At 46.7% G+C, this 23,414-nt stretch overlaps 6 protein-coding genes across 6 annotated transcripts; 5 read left to right on the top strand and 1 right to left on the bottom strand.

Annotated features, from left to right (window-relative positions):
• Positions 1 to 58: 58 nt before the first annotated feature.
• Positions 59 to 3,316, top strand: BHQ10_007863 (uncharacterized protein; the record flags this gene model as incomplete). The annotated part of the gene is made up of 5 exons (XM_040880605.1): positions 59 to 365; positions 418 to 1,293; positions 1,356 to 1,427; positions 1,486 to 2,678; positions 2,732 to 3,316. The coding sequence occupies 5 exons, from the start codon at positions 59 to 61 to the stop codon at positions 3,314 to 3,316; spliced, it is 3,033 nt and encodes a 1,010-aa protein (XP_040736366.1).
• Positions 3,317 to 4,259: 943 nt separating this feature from the next.
• Positions 4,260 to 7,011, top strand: BHQ10_007862 (uncharacterized protein; the record flags this gene model as incomplete). Its single annotated transcript, XM_040880604.1, has 5 exons — positions 4,260 to 4,264; positions 4,387 to 4,837; positions 4,886 to 5,131; positions 5,182 to 6,514; positions 6,572 to 7,011. The coding sequence occupies 5 exons, from the start codon at positions 4,260 to 4,262 to the stop codon at positions 7,009 to 7,011; spliced, it is 2,475 nt and encodes an 824-aa protein (XP_040736365.1).
• A 5,839-nt stretch (positions 7,012 to 12,850) lies between these two features.
• BHQ10_007861 (uncharacterized protein) lies at positions 12,851 to 14,457 on the bottom strand (the record flags this gene model as incomplete). Its single annotated transcript, XM_040880603.1, has 3 exons — positions 12,851 to 12,976; positions 13,027 to 14,050; positions 14,108 to 14,457. The coding sequence occupies 3 exons, from the start codon at positions 14,455 to 14,457 to the stop codon at positions 12,851 to 12,853; spliced, it is 1,500 nt and encodes a 499-aa protein (XP_040736364.1).
• A 325-nt stretch (positions 14,458 to 14,782) lies between these two features.
• Positions 14,783 to 19,593, top strand: BHQ10_007860 (uncharacterized protein; the record flags this gene model as incomplete). Its single annotated transcript, XM_040880602.1, has 9 exons — positions 14,783 to 14,972; positions 15,028 to 15,236; positions 15,285 to 15,384; positions 15,430 to 15,471; positions 15,540 to 15,752; positions 15,799 to 16,099; positions 16,162 to 17,476; positions 17,842 to 17,860; positions 19,148 to 19,593. The coding sequence occupies 9 exons, from the start codon at positions 14,783 to 14,785 to the stop codon at positions 19,591 to 19,593; spliced, it is 2,835 nt and encodes a 944-aa protein (XP_040736363.1).
• A 146-nt stretch (positions 19,594 to 19,739) lies between these two features.
• BHQ10_007859 (uncharacterized protein) lies at positions 19,740 to 21,846 on the top strand (the record flags this gene model as incomplete). The annotated part of the gene is made up of 3 exons (XM_040880600.1): positions 19,740 to 19,926; positions 19,976 to 21,777; positions 21,829 to 21,846. 3 exons carry the CDS (start codon positions 19,740 to 19,742, stop codon positions 21,844 to 21,846), a joined length of 2,007 nt encoding a protein of 668 aa, XP_040736362.1.
• A 716-nt stretch (positions 21,847 to 22,562) lies between these two features.
• On the top strand, positions 22,563 to 23,347 carry BHQ10_007858 (uncharacterized protein; the record flags this gene model as incomplete). The annotated part of the gene is made up of 3 exons (XM_040880599.1): positions 22,563 to 22,679; positions 22,735 to 22,977; positions 23,027 to 23,347. 3 exons carry the CDS (start codon positions 22,563 to 22,565, stop codon positions 23,345 to 23,347), a joined length of 681 nt encoding a protein of 226 aa, XP_040736361.1.
• Positions 23,348 to 23,414: the final 67 nt, after the last annotated feature.

The following is a 23,414-nucleotide window of genomic DNA, read 5'->3' as shown; positions in this document are numbered from 1 at the left end:
CAAATCCATCATAATCCTTTGTTTTTTCCAAATATCGACGAAACACATTTGATTCACAATGTCTTCGCCAGCTTCGCGTCGCGGGCGCCCTGCGAGAAGCACAGCGTCTTCGACTCCTCGCTCGACTAGATCTCAGCAAGTTTCGAGTACCCCTCAGTCCAACGCAAACGGATCACAAACGACTCCACGCGCGTCCAGGCGACTTCAGAATGAAAACACTGTAGCATCATCATCTCCCTTAATGTATCAATCATCATCACCCGTGCGTGGCGAGCAGACGAGAATGAATATCAGCTCGCCCATCAGAGAATCTTCGGTTGCAGATGGCGAGACAACGCCCSGAGCCACTCGGACTGGCATGCGAGGTAGTACAAGATTTTATCCGATGTATTGGATCTATCCAACTAACTCTTTCAGACTCATCGCCGATCCGTTACATGTCCAGCTCAAGCCCACCGCGAAACAACAACCGTCAGGATATTCGTTCTGACATACCCAGCAGCAGCAGTGGTCTTTTTGTTGGATCATCTCGCCCAGAACTTTCCGGCTACTCACGCAATGTCTCACGCCGCGGAGATATTCACTCAGATAATTTTGGTAGTACACCGTCAGGTCGTCGGAGAGTTTTTGTGGACGCAAATGGTATGCCGGTCAATGAAGAGCATACTCACTCTGATGCGACGTTTACCAATCTCAACCCCGGCACTTCAGAGGCAGATGTGCTCGGTGGTACCTCCACACGTGTGATCTGGGGTACCAACATCTCCATCCAGGATTCCATGTCCGCATTCAAGAACTTTCTATACAACTACGCCAGGAAGTACCGCATGTGGGCCGACGGTGCTACCGAGGACGATACGAGGGCAATGGGTGATGCTGCAGAGGAAAAAGAATATATCACCATGCTGAACAATATGCGAAAGCTGGGCGTCACCGGCTTGAACCTTGATGCGAAAAACCTAAAAGCATATCCTTCAACTCTGAAATTGTGGCATCAGTTACATGCATATCCACAAGAAATAATCCCACTTATGGATCAAGCAATCAAAGATGTCTTGCTTGAATTGGCCATGCACGAAATGGATACCCTCAGAAGCCAGGCCCAGCGAAACCAAACACGGACACGAGACAGTTCAGCGGCGCCTGTGCCAAGCTCAGATGCTATGAGTGAGACGGGTCGTGCTGCTCCTGATAATACGCCCAGTCTGGTCCAACAAGTAGAAAGCAACACATACAAGGTCCTGCCATTTGGCTTGGACAAGTCTGTCAATATGCGAGAACTGGACCCCGCAGGTGAGAATCATCGCCAAAGACGACAGAATGGTAAACATGTACTAACAATTATCATATCCTAGACATGGACAAACTCATCAGTATCAAAGGTCTGGTCATTCGCACAACTCCAGTAATTCCCGATATGAAAGAAGGTCAGTGAATGAGGCACATCCACGACATATTCGCCACTGTTTGCTAATCGAGACACAGCTTTTTTCACTTGTCAAATCTGTAACCACAGCGTCAGGGTTGACATCGACCGAGGAAAAATCATGGAACCCACTTTTTGCCCACGGGCCCAGTGCAAAAGCCCTAACTCAATGCAATTGATTCACAACCGCTGTGGCTTTGCTGACAAGCAAGTCATCAAACTTCAAGAGACTCCCGATAGTGTTCCAGATGGTCAGACTCCTCACTCTGTCTCTCTGTGCGCTTATGATGAACTGGTCGATGTCTGCAAAGCTGGTGACCGGATCGAGGTCACTGGCATTTTCCGATGCAATCCTATGCGTGTGAACCCCCGCCAGCGAACCACAAAGGCTCTTTTCAAGACGTATGTGGATGTTCTGCATATTCAAAAAGTGGACAAGAAGAAAATGGGCATCGATTTGTCGACTGTAGAACAGGAGCTCTCGGAACAAGCTGTGGGTGACTCTGAGCAGGCTCGAAAGGTCACAGCAGAGGAGCTCGAGAAGATTAAAGAAACATCGCGGCGCCCTGATGTCTACGAAGTTCTAGCCAGGTCTCTGGCGCCAAGTCTCTACGAGATGGACGATGTGAAGAAGGGAATCTTACTTCAGCTGTTTGGTGGCACAAACAAGACCTTCCAAAAAGGAGGCAATCCACGTTATCGTGGTGATATCAATGTTTTACTCTGTGGTGATCCCTCCACTGCCAAGTCACAGCTACTTCGATATGTCCACAAGATCGCACCTCGTGGAGTTTACACGAGTGGAAAGGGTTCTTCTGCCGTTGGTTTGACGGCATACGTCACTCGAGACCCTGAAACTCGCCAGCTTGTTCTCGAATCGGGCGCCCTTGTCTTGTCAGACGGAGGTGTCTGCTGCATTGACGAGTTCGACAAGATGAACGAGTCCACTCGGTCAGTCTTGCACGAAGTGATGGAGCAGCAGACTGTATCTATTGCCAAGGCTGGTATTATTACTACACTAAATGCACGTACCAGTATTCTAGCCTCTGCCAATCCGATTGGCAGCAAGTACAACCCGAACTTGCCTGTTCCACAGAACATCGATCTACCCCCAACTCTACTGTCGAGATTCGACTTGGTATATTTGGTCCTCGATCGAGTCGATGAACAAGAGGATCGTCGCTTGGCCAAGCATCTCGTTGGCATGTATCTGGAAGACGCTCCTGAAACTGCCAGCCGAGAGGAAATATTGGTAAGGATCACATCCTCCGATTTGGAATACAGATTGCTAACATTATCGAATAGCCTATCGAGTTCTTAACATCATATATTACCTACGCTAAGACGCAAATTCACCCCGTTCTCACCCAGCCCGCGGCTAATGCTTTGACGGAGGCGTACGTCGCTATGCGCAAGTTGGGAGACGATATTCGAGCTGCAGAGCGTCGTATTACAGCTACTACGCGTCAATTGGAGTCTATGATCCGTCTCTCAGAAGCTCACGCCCGTATGCGTCTTTCTACCGAAGTAACAGCAGAAGACGTCGAGGAAGCCGTGCGACTCATTCGGTCCGCACTCAAACAAGCCGCAACGGATGCACGCACCGGTCTGCTTGATATGAGTTTGCTTACCGAGGGCACCAGTGCCAGCGAGCGTCGTCGCCGTGACGACCTGAAGAAAGCAGTCCTCAGTCTCGTCGATGAGATGGGTGCTAGTGGCACGGCGCCCCGTTGGACAGACGTGCTCAAAAGACTCAACGATAACAGCAGCATCGAAGTCGAGGGCACCGAATTTCAGAATGCGGTTCGGGCTCTTGAGACAGAGGGACTGGTCAATGTCACTGGAGACCATGCCCGACGAAGCATTCGACGAGTGGGCGGTGCGATTTGATAAATTTCTTTTCATGTCTCTGAACGTACCTTCACGTTTTTTCCTTGATACCGGTCATTCTGTGTTGTGTTTTTCTTGCATTTACATAGTAGTTGGGCACGTACTTGACGACAATTATGGTATGGGACGGATTAGTTTATACAGGCTCTAATGTAACTACATGAAATGATATCACGTGTATAGTCATCGACGTAATCTGGACGCATATTACACTGCCTTACAATACAGCCTTGAAGTAAAGTTCAGACTAGGCCGAAAGAGGCGATAAGCTCCCAAAACGTGCGGTCACTGACTAGTCCCCATTGGCTGCTTGTCGAGGAATGCGTTAGTTATTGTGACATGTAACTTACTGGTGTATGGCCTTGTACGCAGAAGAAACCGAGAAAACAACTGCCTCAAGAAAACGTGGACTGGTTTCTGTATGTTCTTGTATCTGTATTGTGCAAATGCAGTGACCATGGCTAATTTTCCGTGTAGAAGTGCTGTAATTATGTGCAGTTCAAAATTTCACAGGTACGGGATGAAAAATACGGCATAGACTCAATCGGAAACGACGTTGCGATGGATCCATCCGCTGCATTGCTCCGCTTTCCTCTGTCCCACTTCCTCATCTTCTCTCTCATTTTCAATCTTCCCTTCTTCGAGTCCCAGTCCTACACTCCATCGTATATAATGCCAGGGTTGTCGCGGAACCTTACACTTGTTGCAATTTCTTATACATTGTTCAATTGAGTGTATACTGTCCAATGACGTTGGCGTGTTTTGCTATCTCTCTTTCATCTTATCATTGTGCATAATTCGAGATAACGGCCCAAGCTACGACGATCGATACATATTTCCGACGGCGACCGTGCGTAAACACCATTCACATCACGACCGCAGCTTTGACTTTGATTTATTAGCAATTGCATTGCGACGTGCGGAACATCTCTAATTGCCCAACATGAAGTAAGTATTTGGAAAGACCTAGAAGAGAGCTTGCTTGGAAATCAGACGCATTCCTCGTGGCTGGTCGATTGTAAGCACAGTCTAGAGTACAGATAAGCTAACCTGAGCGTTACACAACACAGGTTCGGCGAACAGCTCCGGTCGTCCATGATCAAGGACTACTTCTGGCATTACATCGCCTACGAAGACCTGAAAGATGCCCTCAAAACAGAATATGTGACCGAACCAACCCCCGCAAACCCAAAACCGGACCGCAAGCCATGGACGGAAGCCGACGAAAGACGCTTTGTGGCTCTGCTGGAAAGCGAGCTGGACAAAGTCGCTACTTTCCAGGGTCTGAAAAGTAAAGAGATCATTCAGCGGATCAAAGCGAGCGAGCAGGAGGTCAATCATGTGGTTGCTCGCTTGGAGATTCCAGCTTCGGATTCTCGTCGCGCTGCGGAACGGCCGACTGATGAGGATTTTTTGTTGCTTGAGGCGGATTTGAGTGATATCATTGCTGATGTTCATGATTTGGCCAAATTTACTCAGTTGAATTATACTGGGTTCCAGAAGATTATCAAGAAGCATGATGTAAGTGTGCTCGGCGTGTCTTAGAATTTATGCGCTGACCTCGCACAGAAACAAACAAGGTGGTATTTGAAGCCAGTATTTGCTGCTCGACTGAATGCCAAGCCATTTTTCAAAGACAACTACGACGCGTTCGTGGTCAAACTCTCCAGGCTGTATGACCTAGTCAGAACCAAGGGTAACCCCGTCAAGGGTGATGCGTCGGCAGGTGGCGGACAGCAAAACTTTGTGCGACAGACCACCAAGTACTGGGTACATCCTGACAACATCACCGAGTTGAAATTGATTGTTCTCAAGGTTTGTTATCAACCACTCTTCTACTTCTAGCAAGCTTATGTGAAATCTAGCATCTTCCAGTCCTTGTGTTCAACCCCAGTAAAGAATTCGAAGAAAAAGACTCTGCCATCTCCTCAATTTATTATGACAACCCTGAAACATGGGAGCTGTATAAAGGCCGTCTTCTAAAGACAGAAGGCGCAGAGGCTATCCGACTTCGATGGTATGGCGGCATGGAAGTTGATCAGATATTCGTTGAACGTAAGACACATCGAGAGGATTGGACTGGAGAGAAATCGGTCAAGGCACGATTCCCTATGAAGGAGAAGCATGTTAATGCATATTTGTCTGGCGACATGACAACCGGAGCTGTTTTTGAGAAAATGAGAAGAGAAGGCAAAAAATCGGAGCAGCAAATAGCCGACTGGGAAGCACTTGCAAAGGAAGTTCAATACCGTGCAGTCACCCGCAATCTCAAGCCGGTATGCCGGACGTTCTATCATCGTACTGCGTTTCAATTGCCAGGCGATGCCCGTGTCCGAATCTCTCTAGACACGGAACTGAGCATGATTCGTGAAGACAATTTAGACGGCAGGAGACGCGCCGGCGATAACTGGCGACGTATGGATATTGGGATCGACTGGCCCTTCCGTCAACTCCCTCCAGAGGATATTGAAAGGTTCCCATATGCAGTTTTGGAAGTAAAGCTTCAAACCCAAGCCGGGCAAGAACCTCCTCAATGGATCCGTGATCTTACTGCCAGCCATCTAGTCGAAGCTGTTCCCAAGTTCAGCAAGTTCATACATGGATGCGCCACGTTGTTCCCTGATAAGATCAATCTTCTACCTTTCTGGTTCCCGCAAATGGATGTTGACATCAGAAAGCCCATTACTCGCAAATATGGAATTGAACGGCCAACACAGAGCACCAGCATATCCACTTCAGACATGGCGGATGAGGATGATGAAACCGATGACGAGATTGATGCACATGGTGATCAGGCAAGCAACGTCACGGCCGCTACCAGTGCCACTCAAGGAGCTGTTGCCAACTATGAACGCAACAATGGCACGCTACACGCGACCCGTAACGAGCTGGATGTTGAAGAACGTGTCGCTGCTGATTTCCTTGCTGGCGACGAGTATTACCCGTTGTATGACTCGGATGACGAGTCAGATTTCTCGGATGCACTCGAAGAAGCACGCCGTATTGGCGGTATTTACTACTACCGTATGCTTTTGAGCAGCTATCTTCAGCGCACGGGACATATTACTTGGGAAGTCTTGAAGGCCATCACGCCTCGACCACGAGCTACACAGATGCCGGAGGGTGGAAGTACTGGAATCACCATTCTTGGAAATGGCAGACGTACAGTGAAGCGCTTCATTGCTCCCAAGGGCAAACGTAAGTATTAACACAACCCCTCAATTCTCCAGAAACGTTCTTAACAAACCATGACAGGAATTCATGTTCCCATCCGCGTCGAGCCAAAGGTCTACTTTGCTGCTGAACGTACATTCCTCTCCTGGCTCGAGTTCTCAATTTTGATCGGCTCCATTGCAGCCACCCTTCTCAACTTTGGCAGTGACTACGTCACATTCGCATCGGCATGGATCTTCACCATCATTGCCGTCATATGCCTTATCTACTCTGTTGTGTTATATGTCTGGCGCGTGGACAAGATCCGCAAAAGACGTGATGTTAAACGTATCTACTACGAAAAATGGGGTCCCACGTTCCTGTGCCTGGGTTTAATCGGGGCTGTGTTAGTAAATTTTATCTTGAGGGCGAAACACGGCCAACTTGTACCTACTGACGACCAACATCATCATATATTCCAAGGTGGTATGACGAACCAGACGGCCGTTGAAGTTGAGAATATTCGTGGCTTGGAGCTTTGATTTTTGACTTTTATTGTCGGGGTTGCTCGTTTGATGTGGTTATGGGGTTGACGGCAAATTGCACAAATGTACAAAATCGAGATATATGTATAAATTGTCTAGATGGTCCGTCCGTTTCAATGTCAAATATATAAATATGTATGTGTGGAAAACTGAGTGGTGTGACCGATAGTACATGTCAGCTATGCAGGTGGTCAATGCACTGATTATCAGTCGATCTGGTTCTTATCAACACTCGCATGAAACCAATTCATTTTGACATCAACAAGATCTTACTGGAATGGAATGAAATGTGACCATACTTTTCTTTGTTACTCGTCGCTATCAGCTAACGACGTTTCAACAAGGTTTGGCAGATCACAAACAATAATGGCGACAACAAGTCCTATGACAGTACATCGAAACAAAACAAGTTTAGACGTAATTCTGAAATGAGTTTCAAGGGCTTGTCATTACTCCAGTTAGACGTACCTTTGTTTCATTGACAAGACACTAAACAACTTGCGAGATGTTTGTTGGTCCGGTTCTGGAAACATGTCATAGATTACGATGGAATGTTTTCCTCTAACAACCCAAATGACAGCTATCGCTAAATAGACACCTTCATGAATCTGAGCAACAGTATAGAAATTAACGGTGTTGTAAGAAAGAAGTGGCAGTATGGCTATTGTAGGTGAAGGGATTGGACCACAGTGTATGCAAGGAGTATGAAACGACGTCGAGGAAACAAAGGATTATGCGTGCGTCAGACCACCAAAAAGGAAAATCGAATATCTCGAGACATAATCACGACAACAATGGGACGCAGGAATGGTTTTTGAGGTCCCATAAATTTGTCGTTGACTCATAGTTTCTCTGGAATTATTAAAAGGCATCTCGACCCCGCTCTGTCAATGTCTTATATTCATCGTCTAGCAACATCATCCCCTTTCTAATCTCATCCCTCATAACTGATATCTCCAGATCATGGTTATGGCAACCGATCTATCTGAACCACCTACAAAATGCATTGCGTCCTTTGTATGTGGCTCAGATGGATTGGATGCAGGATGGGCACGCAAATGTTTCTTCAAATGTTTTACCAATAGAAGCGAAAGAAAGATGTTTTCAGCTTGCGACTTATCGATTGAAACAACCGTCATTCAACCCTACGATATCATTTTTGCAATGTATCAACAGAAAGATTCATCAACAAGGGCTTCAACAAGGGCTTCAACAAGGGCTTCAATAACAAGGATATTACAACAAGACAACTGCCAGCTGCTTCTACAATTGAGATTCTCACAAACTGCCGATTGCACAAAATCCGGTCATCGTTTTTATGCAATAAGCATGTAGCTTAATTTTGGCCATTTCCAGACCAATTATGCCACCATTCCTGACACAGATGGCCAACGCAAGCGCAAATACCACAAGTCCTGGGAATATTTCTTCAATCCAGAACAAAACTCCTGCAACTGAGACTAGCAATATATGCCAGCCGCACAGGACACAGTCATCATGAATCTACGGTTAATGTGTGACGTGATGGTTTAGGGGTGATGTCGATTCCTTTCCTTTTTTGCCTCATTCAATATAGTCCCCGCTACGATTGATTTTTGCTTCGCCGAACACAATCTTCTCAACACTTGGACAAAAGTACAGCTAGATTCTATTTCAAAGATAAAATATGACGGGCACAATTCAGGCTCGTTGTTAACGGCACTGACACTGATTATCAAAAGAAAACACGGAGAATGCGTCATCGGACCAGAGTTTTCTTTTTCGGTTAGGATCTCGAGATATCATATTCCATACCATTGATAGATATCTTTGAGTTATTGCGCAACAATGGAAGGGGCTTCATGAAGCATTGACACCACGCCGTTATTTCGTTCAGAGCCAAAATTGTCCAATTGGTCAGAAGAGGGTTGATACCACAGAAAAAAAAAAATAACAAGTTTAAAGAGATTAAGATATCAATACAATCCGAGAGATTAAGATATCAGTGAGATTTGAGAGATTGAGACATCAATAAAAACACAAATTTTTGGTCCAACCAATTCGGGGGACTACGAAACCAACAGGATTAGAAAGACTAATGGACCAACAAGATGAAGAGGGCCAGGATCAAAAAGGTTATTTTCGCGTACTTGATCGTTCACTATATTCTTTCATTTTGTCTCTCGCTGTGCAAGGGTTTCGAGAAGAACAGTAACTACACTTGAGAAACATGGTGCCGAAAACACGCTTTCAGTCGTGGTGAGTCCCAGATGTCGAACAAGAACAGAGAATGAGATATCAACAAGATCAAAAAGTAAATAAATCAAAAAATAAAGAGCAGTAATGATTTAATAGATAGTGAAAATACTGGATATGGAATAGATCATTAAGATACTGAACATAAAGAGACTAGATCTTCAAGAATATCGAGAATCAACAAACCACAGAGATGAATAAACTGATATAGGAGAGTAATTAGGAGGAATCAGCCAATTTAGCAAATTGGGCCATAAATATATAGAATCACGGAGATTGTAGGATCGATAAACGTTAAGATTAGTTTCTACCTTCATTTAAATAACCACTGTACATTATTCTTGACAAACCTATACAACAAGATCAGAATTGGTGTCGTTGCTCTAGTAGGTACTCGATCTAAAATTGTCGATCGTAGTAAGAAGCGCTAAACGTAAGAAGTGGTTCAAACGGATTTTCAATGTTATGAAAATCCGTACCTACGCCGAAATTAGGGCTAATTTCCGGATCGGGAAGCACCTCCCTTAGTGCATTTATCTATTATTGATAAAATGTAGCTCTCAAATGGCCCTGAAAAGCAACTTGAGCAATTTTTGACGGGAATTTGCGAATACGAAACATGTGTGAACGATGTTTAGGAAGAAAGAGGGATGAAGAATTCTCTATATCTCTGAATACCAGCAAAATCACACCTTTCTAGGCATGATAGAAACAACTGACTGGAAACTCCCAGCATTATTTTGTTCAGAAATAGGACCTTGCAAGCTATAAAATGGTAGTCTCTTTCCCTTCTATCTATTTATCATCTTCATCTTTCCCAACATCATCTACTACTCTGCTCAGAGTTCTTCTTACCTTGTTATCTTCAAAATCCTGATTCTGAAAACAATCCACCTGACTTGGTCTTGACTAACATTTTACCTTTTTGTATTATTTATACCTATTGGTTACAGAGTGCAGGGTGGTTGAGGCACCTACCAATGTCAACGAGAGGACTCCGAGGGGGCGTCAACCACAGAAGCTTCACTGCATAATCTCAAACGAAGCAACTTGCAAGTACCATCACAAAAGACGTGTACAAGATGTCGGACAAGTTCAACACAGTCATCATGATTCTAGAGTTGGTGTGTGCCATGATGAGGATCCTGTTTGGACCTATCGTGCCGTATTTTTATGCATGGTGGACCAAAAAGCGTTCTACTGATTCTACCGCCTGTAATAATGAGCCGGGTAATGCAACATTGAACGAATGCCACTTCTCAAAATGGTATCAAGACAAATATCCAGGATATCAATTCAAATGTGAGGAAGATCTATCAGTTGTTGAACACCAATCCCCAAGTGGTCGCAGACCAAGACCAGGGTCAACAAAACCAGGAAGAGGGTGATCAACACAATTAGAGACTTGAAGAGATTCAGGCGACTATCAAGGTCAAGTTATCAACAGAAAGATGAACTTCAAGAAGTCGACAAGTTGGGAGGGAGATTGACGAGTACAAGAAATTAAGACATCAAGAAATCCAGGAAGAATGTATATCAAGGAGCGTTTTTTGCAATATCAACAAAACCAGACAAATTCAGAAAACAATAGCACTTGAGATTCTAGGCTACAACAAGATTCAGAATTTCGATGGATTAATAAGATCTGAGAATAGATCAGAAAGGGAAGAGAGTCAGAGAACATTGAAATCTGAAAATTTAGCTGCTAAAATTCAATAGAATGCTAAATCTCTTTCAGAATAGAGACTTGTAGGGAAAACAATATAAGTAGCGTAACTATTACCCTCTTTAATATAGATCCTAATTCATCAAGACCAGTCTATTGTGAGGGTTCATGGTATTTCAGTAAAATCCTATCTCTTGTAAAATATGGTGTAGTAATTCGCGCAGAATCATCCATATTTTCGATGGAAGTTTCGGTTTGTCTATACCAAGTGTTGTCAGCGTTTTCGGTAGCGTTGCCCAGGCTTCTCCTAGTTTTAAAGGTGTAGTCTTTAGGAAGCAGCTGATGAACTATATATGTCTCCACGACACCGAACATAGTCATCTCGCACCATGCACAAGAAAATGAACCCGGATAGGAGTATGTAATTTTCACGGTTAACCCCCTTCGTGATCTTATCCATGTTGGACAAAACGGAGCTAGACGATCCACGTGATATAGACTGTTGAGAACCCGTAGATGGGGGCACAATAGCTGCGCGCTCTGCTTTGTATCGTTCGAAGACGATTGCATTTCCGTAACCTTGTAGTCCGTTTCTAATATGAGATTGTGATCATTGTCCAGATCGAATTTGAGCTTGCGTTGCACTCTGATTCTTCTTGTTTCAAACAGGCTATCATTGCATTCATGAAGACATTCGTGCTGGCCAGTGACCGGGTCAAATCCTGGTAAAAGACCTCGGTTGCGGTCGGCCTCGCTGCCACTTTCTGGCTGTCCCGGTTGTTGTTGTTGATGTATCAATTCTTTTGTAATCCTCACCTTGTCTCGAAAAGTCATCTCAACACAGGGACAAAGACGGACAACGCCTACGAGCTTCCCAAAGATGCACGTTCGCCTCCTGGCAGGGGTCCACAAGTCCAGCTTGTGGAATTCTTCGACTGGATGAAGCTTGTAACATCCCATACAGCGACGCCATCGCGCATTCTCCAATCTCCTCAAAAGTTCCCAACGGTCTCGGTCAGCTTTCTCCCAGGTATGAAATCTGTGGTTGAGATAATCAAGAATACTTCGAGTCGATAACCCCCATTCGGCTGGAAGAGGCCAGCAATCTGTGAGTTCAAGCAAGGACTTGCATGATAGAGCAAAGCACAGCCGGTCGAGGTCCGACTGGATGAAGGAAATGATATATAAAACTAGGTCCACATGTAAATCGCAGAGTCCTCTGAAATTCTGTGGTGAAGAGAAAAATCTTAATCGTTTGGACAATGGCCACCAGGGCTGGGGGTAGGACCCTTTGCCTTTTCGATCAAGGTAGTCAAGAACTTTGTGCATCCAGGCACTCATGTTTGCTACCAGTTGCAATCCTCTGTCTCATCATACTGGTTTTATGGATTAAAAATAATCGTCCAAGGCCGTTCGAGGTCTACTTATATTGTCAACCATCCACACAGGACCATGATGCTCATTGTGCTTGACTTGAAATGAGTCTCGTCTGTTCTCGTGAGAAATGCTCTCATCGCCTGAAAGTAGCCAAAGGAAACAATGCCACAGTACTAGAAACAGAGTCAATGTTTCGAAGAATGGATTGTCTGAAGGAACGGATTGTTTCAACGTATTGACACAATGGCATGGTGTGCATCTGATTCCCAAGAACACGAGAACAAAGATTTTACGATTGAGGTGACGTTACCTTTCAGCCCAGACTCGATTGGTGTAAGGTATCAATGCACTTGAACCTGTCGGATTCTCCGGCTGTTATCTAGACTGATGGAATAATATGCAAGATGGACGTACATCGGCTCTAACTCCTACTGAGAAACAATTTTAGATTGCGTGAAGCTTGGTAACTATATGGTATACATGAATGAAATGAAGGAGAGAAAAAGAGCCGAGTCATGAAACAAACTTATTTATTCGACATCTCTTTGAGCAACCTCTTTACCGCTTCTTGATGCTCACATCTAAACTTCCAATGAACCACACACCCACAAAGATGCTGAAAAGACCCGCAGCAATAATTAGAGGCTTGCGAAGCCCAGCTGCAAAGGGGTAGGTGTATGTGACCTTTGCTATGTCAGTAAACGGTAGCCGAAGAAAGAAAACAATAATCATACCAGTAATTGAGAATCCCTCGCCTCATCTGACAAATTATCAACCTTGAGGGTCAACGACGACCGGCCAATCGTGTCCATATATGTACGATGCTTTGAAATACTAGACTGAATATGCGACGAACCCGGAAGGCCATTCGGCGCATCGCCGTCTAAAATTTCATACTTGATATCTGTTGCTCCCTCGGGCAAGATTACACGGACAACGACTTGATCGTACTGAATACCTTCGGCAACCTTGGGTCCCTCGATGAATGGCACCTTGAGAACGTACGAATCGGCGCCGACTTTGCGCAAGAAAGAGGCAAGACCATTGTTCCATCCCACACGGAAACTGTACTTCCAGCCACCGAAGACTGGGTACCGAGGCTTCAGCTCAAGATGAGCTTCGCGACCTGGGTTTCCAGGGCGGTAGCGACTTGTAGACACATTGCCAACATCGTCAGTGAAATAAGGATCAACCGATCCGGGCTTAAGCGGATATTTGAGCTCTTGTAATGCGGAGCTTGCACTTAAGCCGTATGACTGACGAGCCCATTCGACACGATCAAAGTTCTTGGACAAGTTTGCACCGTCATTCCGAAGCCAGTAGCGCTCCTCTACGGCCAAATTGCCTCCCCAGTGAGAAACTTCGATGTCGCGCTCCAAGAGAGAGCTGGCAAGGACGGGCTTTGTAGATTCAAAACGGAAGGTAAGCGGATACGTGGCACCTGGTGCGACTTTGGTGTAGGGTCCATACGTCAAAGCACTTCCTTGCTTCTCTGGGTCGTTTCCAGTCTTCAATTTCGTGGTGGTATAATCGGGAATATTCGCACTGGGGAACTTGACTTTGGTCTTTTGTGTCGCGACCTCGTAGGCAGATGGCGCGTAGGCATTGAGGGTGTAAGTCAAGAATTGCGAGTCCGACTGTCCAATAGACTTGGGCAGAGGGCTGAAAGAGTTCAGCACGTAGTATGAGATGCTGAGTGTAGTTTGGGAGGAAGGCGAAAGGGGCTCAGGGAATTGGATTTTGTAGAACTGAGAGCTGCTAGATGCGTCAGTCAGCATGATTCAATTGTAGTGGCAACACTGCCAACACACGAACCTGTCACCATCAATCCCTACAGCTATCACTGCAAAGCTTCCTTTCTCAGGAGACTTCTTATTGCGCACTTCAAATCCTCCAATGTGGCTGAACACGTCAGCTGGAAAGGGCACATAGTACTCGCTCTGCGGCTTCTTGTCTGTATTCTCCACCACCACATTGATCGTTTCACGGACGTATCCTTTCTCCAAATTGGTGTTTCGCACTAAGTTCGTATTCTTGAAAACCTGCGGCGGTTTGAAGTCTTTGGAGAGGATTGTTTGTGCATTGCTGTTGCTGGACTGGGCCGCGCAAGCTACTATACTGCAACTTGTCGATAGCAGGCCAGCGGCAATAGTGAGGAATCTCATTTTGAAAAGAGTGACCCCAATGGGTCAGTTATAAGTGTGTATGTATCGATGATGTGCCTTGGTATCTACACTGTGAGACAAGAGGAGATGCAATTGAATCGAGAGAAAGGAGTTTGGGTGAAGCTGTTGTAGCAAGTGTTCAGATGGGGAAAGAGCTTAGGTGGCCCTCCGCGGCAGTGTACGGCGACCGCTTCGGCCACTTGGTGCACTCCGCATCGTCTTGTGCTGCGGGGACCGTTCCTTATCATCTTAACAGACGCATTATTGCTTTCTCACATCATCAGTGTTGGCCAAGAATATGCTGTAATTGTTTGCAGTGACTACCATGGCAATCGCCCCTGCTGTACGGCTTCGCAGCTGGTCGCTACCTACACGACTTCTTTCCTACAGGCGTATCTCCAACAAAGCTTCCGACTTCGCCAACAGTAAATTCTTTCAAGTATCGGAAGAAGTCAAAGATGCTATAGCCACCGGCAGGCCGGTGGTTGCACTTGAGTCGACGATATATACACACGGTAATCATGACCCAATCTACATCAATGCATATACCGGCCGCTAATTATAGTCTAGGCTTCCCATATCCGGATAATGTAGCACTTGCGTCGCTACTTGAATCAGTCGTGCGGAGAAATGGCGGTGTTCCCGCGACCATTGCAGTGTTCAATGGTGTGGCTCSCGTGGGKTTAGATGCCGAAGAGATCATTGAGGTGGCAGCTAGTGCTCAGTCGAAAAGTGCACTCAAAGTCTCACGACGCGACCTTGGCTACATTTATGGTCTAGTGAGTTTTTTTAGGGGGGTGTGATTGAAAATTGCTAACAACCTTAAGGGTTTTGCGGGCAAGCGTATTCATGGCGGCACTACCGTTTCGGGGACCATGATTCTAGCGCACCTAGCTGGTATCAAGGTTTTCGGTACTGGTGGTTTAGGTAACATACCTTGACTATGACAATAATGCTAGCTAACATAAGTAGGTGGTGTTCATCGAGGAGCAGAAGTGTCGATGGATATATCAGGTATGAGCTACTAGAAATGAGTCACGGAGCGCGGCACTAATGGGAAATAGCCGACTTAACAGAACTAGGAAGAACTCCTGTTGCCGTGGTCAGCTCAGGTTGCAAGAGCTTCTTGGACATTCCCAAAACTTTGGAGTATCTCGAAACTGAAGGTGTCCTTGTTGGCACATTTGCAGACAGCCGAAAGGGTCATGTTGATTACCCGGCATTCTGGACTCGTGATAGCGGTATACCAAGTCCAAAGGTCATTCAGAATGAACACGATGCGGCGGCCATGATCTGTAAGTCATCTCGTTAGAAAAGAAGTAGACGTCACTAATTTAATAGATGCCCAGAATCAGCTGGGCTTGACGTCGGGAATACATTTTGCCAATCCCGTTCCTGAAGAGTACTCTATTCCCAAAGCTGAAATGGATAGAGTGATTGACGAAGCAGTCAAAGCGGCCGCAAAAGAAGGGTTCCATGGAAGCGACAACACGCCCTTTATTCTCTCAAAAATCAAAGAGCTTACTGGCGGAAGCAGTATTCCTGCAAATCGCGCACTTATCGAATCTAATGTGCAGCGTGCAACAAAGGTGGCTGTCGAGTTGAAGAAATTAGAAGAAACTCACAGGAAGCCAGAAAATCGGTGAGCTATTCGGAAGACATCACCAAAGACTATGCTAATTGGTGGTATTCCTACGTCAATAGATCGATACCAGTGAGTCCTGCTCCAGCGCCGTCCCTTAGCTCGTCAGTCACAGCGCCGACGCATGATACAGGAAACGTAGAGACCGTGAACGAGCCAACATCAACTCTTGGCAGCGTGAAAAAAGTAGACTTGCTAGTCGCTGGGTCACTTGCTACAGATTTATCCTGTGATTTTACTCCTTTGAGTAGTCAAAAGGCTGCAGTCAGTCCGTCCGTGCAGACTTCAAATCCGGCTACGATTGAGCAAAGCCTGGGGGGTGTAGGCTACAATGTCGCCGTTGCAGCGAACTATATTGGAAGCAAAACTCTTTTCTGCAGTGTGGTTGCAGATGATCTCAGCGGCAAAGCAGCTCTCGCCGCTGTTCAGCATGAGGGTTTGGGAGCTACAGGTATCCAGGTCTTGTCTCCTTCTCTAGGTGTGAGGACAGCTCAATACGTTGCCATCAACGATGCTAGGAAAGACCTTTTCGTAGCCATGGCGGATATGGCCATCATGGAGCTCCCAGAAAGTGAACTTGGTATGGAAGGCTTCTGGGGCTCTGTGGTTGCACAGGCACGACCAAATTGGCTTGTTGTGGATGGAAATTGGACCCCTGCCGTGATGGCTAAATGGATTGAACTGGGCCAAAAGGTTGGGGCTCGTATCGCCTTCGAGCCTGTGTCTACCGCGAAGGCTACGAGACTATTCACACAACTAACAGAGGGGAAAACATCTGGTATCATCGGACCTTCAGATACCGTTCCTCGCGCAAAACTTGACCTTGCCGCGCCCAACGAACTTGAACTTATATCCATGTACTCCGCAGCTCGTGACAAGGGATTGTTTGACTCACCAGAATGGTGGACTATCATCAACGAGCTCAACCTCTCTAGCGCGGGATCTCGAGACTTGCTCGTGTCGGTTACGTGTCCGTCATTAGTCGACGCTGGCATTCCACAACAGAGCATTCAATTACTCCCGTTTATTCCTTCCCTCCTCATCAAATTGGGATCACAGGGGGTGCTCCTCACTCAACTTCTACCTCGCGGAGATGCGCGTCTGACTTCGCCTGACTGTGCTCCATATATAATTTCTCGATGTGCCTCTGCAGCAAGCGGTGGCAATGAAATGATCGGAGGCGTTTATATGCGACTATTTCCTCCCGAGACTATCCTCGCCGATCAAGACGTGGTAAGCGTCAACGGGGCGGGAGACACATTGCTAGGAGTAGTTGTCGCAGGCCTTGCCAGCAACCACAATGCAAGAAAGCATATCGAAAATGTCATCCCACTTGCTCAAAAGGCTAGTCTACGCACGTTACAGAGCAAGGGTGGAGTGAGTCCTCGGATAAGGGAGCTTAGCTTCAATCATTGAAGTATCGACCTAATTAGAGCTACTATAATCAAGTAATCCGAGTGTCTTTTTCACTCTTATCTCCCTAAGACTAAGTGTAAGGTACTATGTATGCAAGAAATCCTGTTAGTTTACTTGCCTACCTGGGCCGGTCTGTGAAGACTCACAGACCTGCCTGTCGAGTAGCCAAGTGGACGGTCATTGGGTCGGTATTAGGGCTAGCTGCGGTAGTGAAGTCAAGCAGTATCGGGTGGATTCGGAACGAAGTCAGTCAAACATAGTAGAATTACATGAATGTGAAAAGTATCTGGTTTACTAGTTTAAATTCGTGATTCATTTTTGATTAGGTTACGGAGTACTTCCTATGTATGTAGTGGGTGGCATCAACCAATGTATTCGTTTGTATCTACCATGATGAACGGGAACCTAGGTAGCCTCAACAGACCTATACATAGTTCATTAACACTATTCCGGATTGATCAATGACATCAACCCAACAATTCTACGGATATAGAAGTCCCTGAAGCCAGCAAGTGGCGTGAGTACCACCCAACCCCGGACCGGCACTTAACCCCAGATTTTTGCTACCCGGAAGAGGTGTATCATGATCCGAGGCTTGACGGGTGCCACCACCCACACCAGTGACACCACTAATGCGAATCTACGCCGGTAGAGGAGTTACGTGCGTAGTGATCTGTCCCTAGATCAATCTACGTAGGGCCATCCCGAGTCCCGAGCCAGGATTTATCTGATGGGATAGACTCGAGAGACACACGGACGTCAGATCTGGCCTCTCGACTTGAGACGCAGCGTGTCACAGTTACATTGGGACGTTGAGCCTCGGCTAGTACTGCGTTGATATGTAGATGATCATGATTGTTTGCATCTCTCGTACATGTTGTGATGGTTTTTATCCAAAATGAACGTTGAGGGTCGAAGTCAACAGTGCGATGAAAGCGATTCCCCGCTATAACCGAAAAAAGTCAACGGTCAAAAAGAGCCACGAGCCAATTGCAAGGACAGTTGTACCAACAAAAAAGCCAAAAGCCAAATCCTGGTTCTGGAGTGAACTGATATATGAAGTCCGTCAACAGTTCCAGGAAAAAGAAAGGAAAGCCGCGTGAGGGATTTCCGCATTGGTCGCTGAGTCGCAGGCCAATCAGCGGCGGGGAATTCGTGTGGTATACGCGGCTTTACGTATGTTACCGTATTACGCAGCCAAAGGAGCGCAAAAGAGTGTAATGGCAAGACATCGCAGTACATAGTATACGTAGTAGAATATGCAGGCACGCTTTGTCCCATGCAGGGTTACTTCTCAGGTTTTCCTACTACGTACTGTTCACCGGCTCAAAGGAATGAGGCATTTTCTAATTTTCAATTGGAATTGCGCCTGTTCGTCACGCTAAAACTTGTCTTCGTACTAAACTACCATTGGCTGAGCCTGTCAAGAAACGTTTCTTTGTGCTCGATTTCGCCCGTGGCAGCCACGAGGCGCCGTAACGAGTTGGAGAAGAAAGAAAAGAAATGAGTGAATCAGAAACAGAACAGAACAAGAAACAAATGAAATGCGTAGACAGGAAACAGGAACACAAGCAAAGCAAAGAAACACACTCGGGACTCTCTCCGTAAGCGCATGACTAATTTCTCATATAGCCGACCATTGGCTGCGCTCCCCGCAGCGACTCTCTCTCTTCCTTTCTCCAAAGTCCAACCCGACTGACTTCGCACGAGACAAGACGAGCGACAGAGTTTGCGTCTCTTTTGCTCTGCCCCGTGCATCTTCTCGCACACCACCCTGTGCTGCCATTCTTTCCTCGTCTCTCGGCCTCGTTGCGCAACTCCTAGCATTCCAACACAGACCATTCTCCACTCTTCCAACTTTGAATTCTCTGACTCCGTCGGCCCTCGTCGCAAAGTCCACCGAAAGCCCATTGAACCTGCCAACCTCCGACGATTCACGGCAATTCAATGAACGAAACCCCCGCGTACCGCGTCAAGTGAACAACAAACCCGTCTTTTCTGCCGTGCTTTTCGCCCGCTCGTCGCATCAAGGAACAATTGCCGGCGCGCGACACTCGTCATCCCCGTTTGATGACTGAGATACCGAGGGCTAAGAACCTGGTGCGCTGGTTCGATAATAGCCCTGGTTTTTCACGACGCCCTCGATAGGTTGGACCAGACTTGGAAAATACGAAAGAACAGCCAGTAACAATACTGCGTGACGGTTAATGCCTGCAGTTTCAGTATGATGGACACCGATAAAGACGATTTGCCCTCCGCCACAGATCATAGTGAGCACGAATCCGGCGATGTAGTCAAGAAAGAAGGTGGCACTTCGAAAACAACGTCAAACTCAAAAGACCCCTCGCGACCACGAAGAAAGAAAGCGCGCCGGGCGTGTTTTGCTTGTCAACGGGCGCATTTAACTTGCGGTTTGTTTTTCTGTCCTAGTGCTTGACCAGTTCTATGCTAATTCTTTAGGCGACGAACGACCTTGTCAACGATGTATCAAGCGTGGCTTGCAGGATGCATGTCACGACGGTGTACGGAAGAAGGCAAAGTACCTCCACGATGCTCCAGACGGCGCTCTCGTGCCTGGTGCTCAAGGCAATTTTTACAATCAAGCAAACGGCCTGCCCAAAGTATCGCCAACTGATTTCACACAAAATGGGAGCAACAACGTGCAACAGCAGCCGCAGAAATCAAACACGATCTACACCTCGTCAACGCCTTCATACAACAGCAACGGCACGTTTGATACAAACAGCGCAGCAAATACGGTATTGCCAGAGAGCGCACTAAATCCAGGGCCGTTTACTGCAACACCCGCCTCGCCTACATTTAGCATATCCGCTTCCTCGGCTATACCCAGTCTCACGCAACCCACCAACGATATGACGTCTGGAGCCGGACAGAATTCATTCGGCGCCTTTTTCGATCCCAGTGATCCAGCCTTGTTCAACTTTGATCTTGCCAGCATGAATTTTGGCAATCGATATGGTGCATTGGAATTCGGCATGTTAGGGCATATGGCCACTGGTGCTGGAGACACCCCTCCCAGCGACAACGGCAACCAGCGTGGAGGCTCAATTGGCCAACGAAGTAACTCTCAGCAATTTGGTAACCCTACAGGAGCGTTTACTACTGAAAGTCCCAGCCAGCAGTCATTCATGTTTGGAGACCCTGTGCTCAACGATTGGTCTACGGGTCAGAATACGAATCCTCGGATGAGCGTTGGCGGTGGATTATACGGTCAAGGCGGAGGAATGCATTTATTGCAACAGGATGCGCCTCATGCATATGCTATTGGGTCTAATACATTCGCCAGTCCATCGTCGACAACGAGTCCTCATGCGACAACAATTGCGCCGTCACAATTTGACGACTCGCCTATGAAGACCAAAACTGTACTATCAACCCCGCATCTGCGCCAGCAAACTCTGTATAATGCCAACTCGAACAAACGACGCCATCGCGAACCGTCCGCAATTTACGAAAGTGTCAAGGAGCCATATTCGTACACTGGTGGATTCCATAAACTGATTGCTTTTATCAAAAGACGGTTCTCGCCACCAAAAACAGTGCGCATCGCCAAGGCATTGGCGTCTATTCGACCATCTTTTATCGCTACAACCAAGACCTTGAATCAGGATGACTTGATTTTCATGGAGAAGTGCTTTCAGCGCACGTTATGGGAGTACGAAGATTTCATCAATGCGTGCGGCACGCCGACCATTGTATGTCGTCGAACGGGCGAGGTAGCCGCAGTTGGGAAGGAATTCAGTATTTTGACTGGATGGAAGAAGGAAGTTCTGCTCGGCAAAGAGCCGAATCTCAACGTCAACACAGGCGGCGGCAGCAACCCCTCATCCCAATCCGATTCAACCGCATCTTCGATACGCGGTGGCGCAGGAGGACGAATGCGCAACCAGGAAACTTCACCCAGCAATACAGCCGCCGTCTTCCTCGCCGAACTGTTGGACGATGACAGTGTAATTGAATTTTACGAAGATTTTGCTCGACTCGCCTTTGGTGATTCCAGAGGTAGCGTCATGAATACATGCAAATTACTCAAATACAAGACGAAAGAAGACATGGATCTCGTGAAATCGGATGATGGGCGCTGGAACTCGGGCATGCAGCATCACGTCGTCGGTAAGGGGGGCATCGTCGGGGAGGCCGGGATGAATCGGTTAGGATTCAAGGATGGGCGCGTGGAGTGTAGTTATTGTTGGACGGTGAAGAGGGATGTTTTCGATATACCCATGTTGATTGTTATGAATGTAAGCCCCCTTCTCTCTTCGAATTTTGTGGTACATTTACTAACGAGACAGTTTTTACCGCATATTTGATCGACTCGACCACGAGAGAAAACGACTTACAGAGTGTCTATACCCTTTTCTTGTTATTTGGATTATCATTTCGGCAGGTGTACGGTGTCAAGTCAGATAAGGCGTTGCGTCGGATCCAAAAAGTCTTCAAACACGTACATACTCTTTTGTCTTTTTTCTTTCTCTTCAGTTCCGGTTTTTACTTCTTGTATATCGCTTTCGGTGTCCCCTGTACATATAACCAAACCAAGTGCGAACACGGACGGACGGCATGGATACAAGGCTAGAGCGGAGGTGTACGATCTTTTTCGTGTTGTGCATATGTTGATAGTATATTATGGCTATGGAGCAGATTTTCCTCGTTATTTAACAAATTTGTAGATGGTACCTTAGGTAGTTGTAGAGTATGCTTACAGTATGCTTAGGGTAGGGTTCCACAGAAAGGCTCAGAAAAGCTTAGATCCACTCCGCGATGATAGAATGTTCCGCATTCGCCCCGCGATTAATCTCTATCAATTGCTTTTTACTCACTTTTCAAGAGGTAAGTATAAGCCCATTATGAACATCTACCTATATCAAAATTACAAAGTAACATACTAACGATCACTAGATTTATAAACCATTGCTGTGCTGATAGTCTGTCTTGCGACAACAAAGCCGCATTTGTCATACATACATCTCTTTCCAGATTGTATCAACTACATATCAAAAGAGAAACCATCACTCACTTTGCTGCAATGCGTCCAAACGGCCCTCGAGACCCCGTCGCAGGCCCCGACGCAGGTCCCGAAGCACCTTATCCTATCCGACTGTCAGGCCCGGTCATCAAAGGGTTCGGACGCGGAAGTAAAGAAGTCAGTCCCGTCTCTCGTACATATGAGATAAGTTACATGATTCTGACGAACAAAGCTCGGCATCCCAACCGCCAACATCCCCTCGGATGGTCTCGCGGCCTATCCCTCCCTGCAGACGGGGGTCTACTACGGTGTCGTAGCGCTGGATCCAGCGCGATTCGTATTCAACAAGGATGAACCATCATCATCTACCTCGGCGGCGGCCTCGGCAGATGGTAACAAACAAGAAATCACGATTCTCCCGGCTGTGCTGAGTATAGGCTACAATCCATTCTACAAGAATGAGGTCAAATCCATCGTCCGTTCCCCCTCCCCATCCGCTTCATGCTTCATACTGACTGATTAAGGAAATCCACATAATGCCCCCGCTCACCTCCCCCAGCCCAACAACAGAAACAACAAACACAGAAACACAATTCTTCAAACTGCCCGACTTCTACTCCACGCATCTCAATCTTCTGATTCTGGGGTATATTCGCCCTGAGTTCGACTACGTCTCGCGCGAAGCGCTCGTAGAAGACATTCGGATTGATTGCGAGGTTGCGAGGAATAGTCTTATGAGAGATGGGTATGTGGGGTATTTGGCTGAGAGTCAGAGTCAGGCTGGTGGTGAAGAGGTGAAGAAGGAGAGGGAATGGTTGAGGAGTTTTGGGGGTGCTGTCCTTTAGATTCTTTGGACTTCATGTTGGGCGGTACGAATAGATGGTGTTTAGATGGATAGGATAGCTGAGTAGT

Source organism: Talaromyces amestolkiae (assembly GCF_001896365.1).
Source record: "Talaromyces amestolkiae strain CIB chromosome Unknown scaffold17.1, whole genome shotgun sequence".
Taxonomy (NCBI): Eukaryota; Fungi; Ascomycota; class Eurotiomycetes; order Eurotiales; family Trichocomaceae; genus Talaromyces; species Talaromyces amestolkiae.
This window is presented reverse-complemented; position numbering and strand designations above follow the sequence as displayed.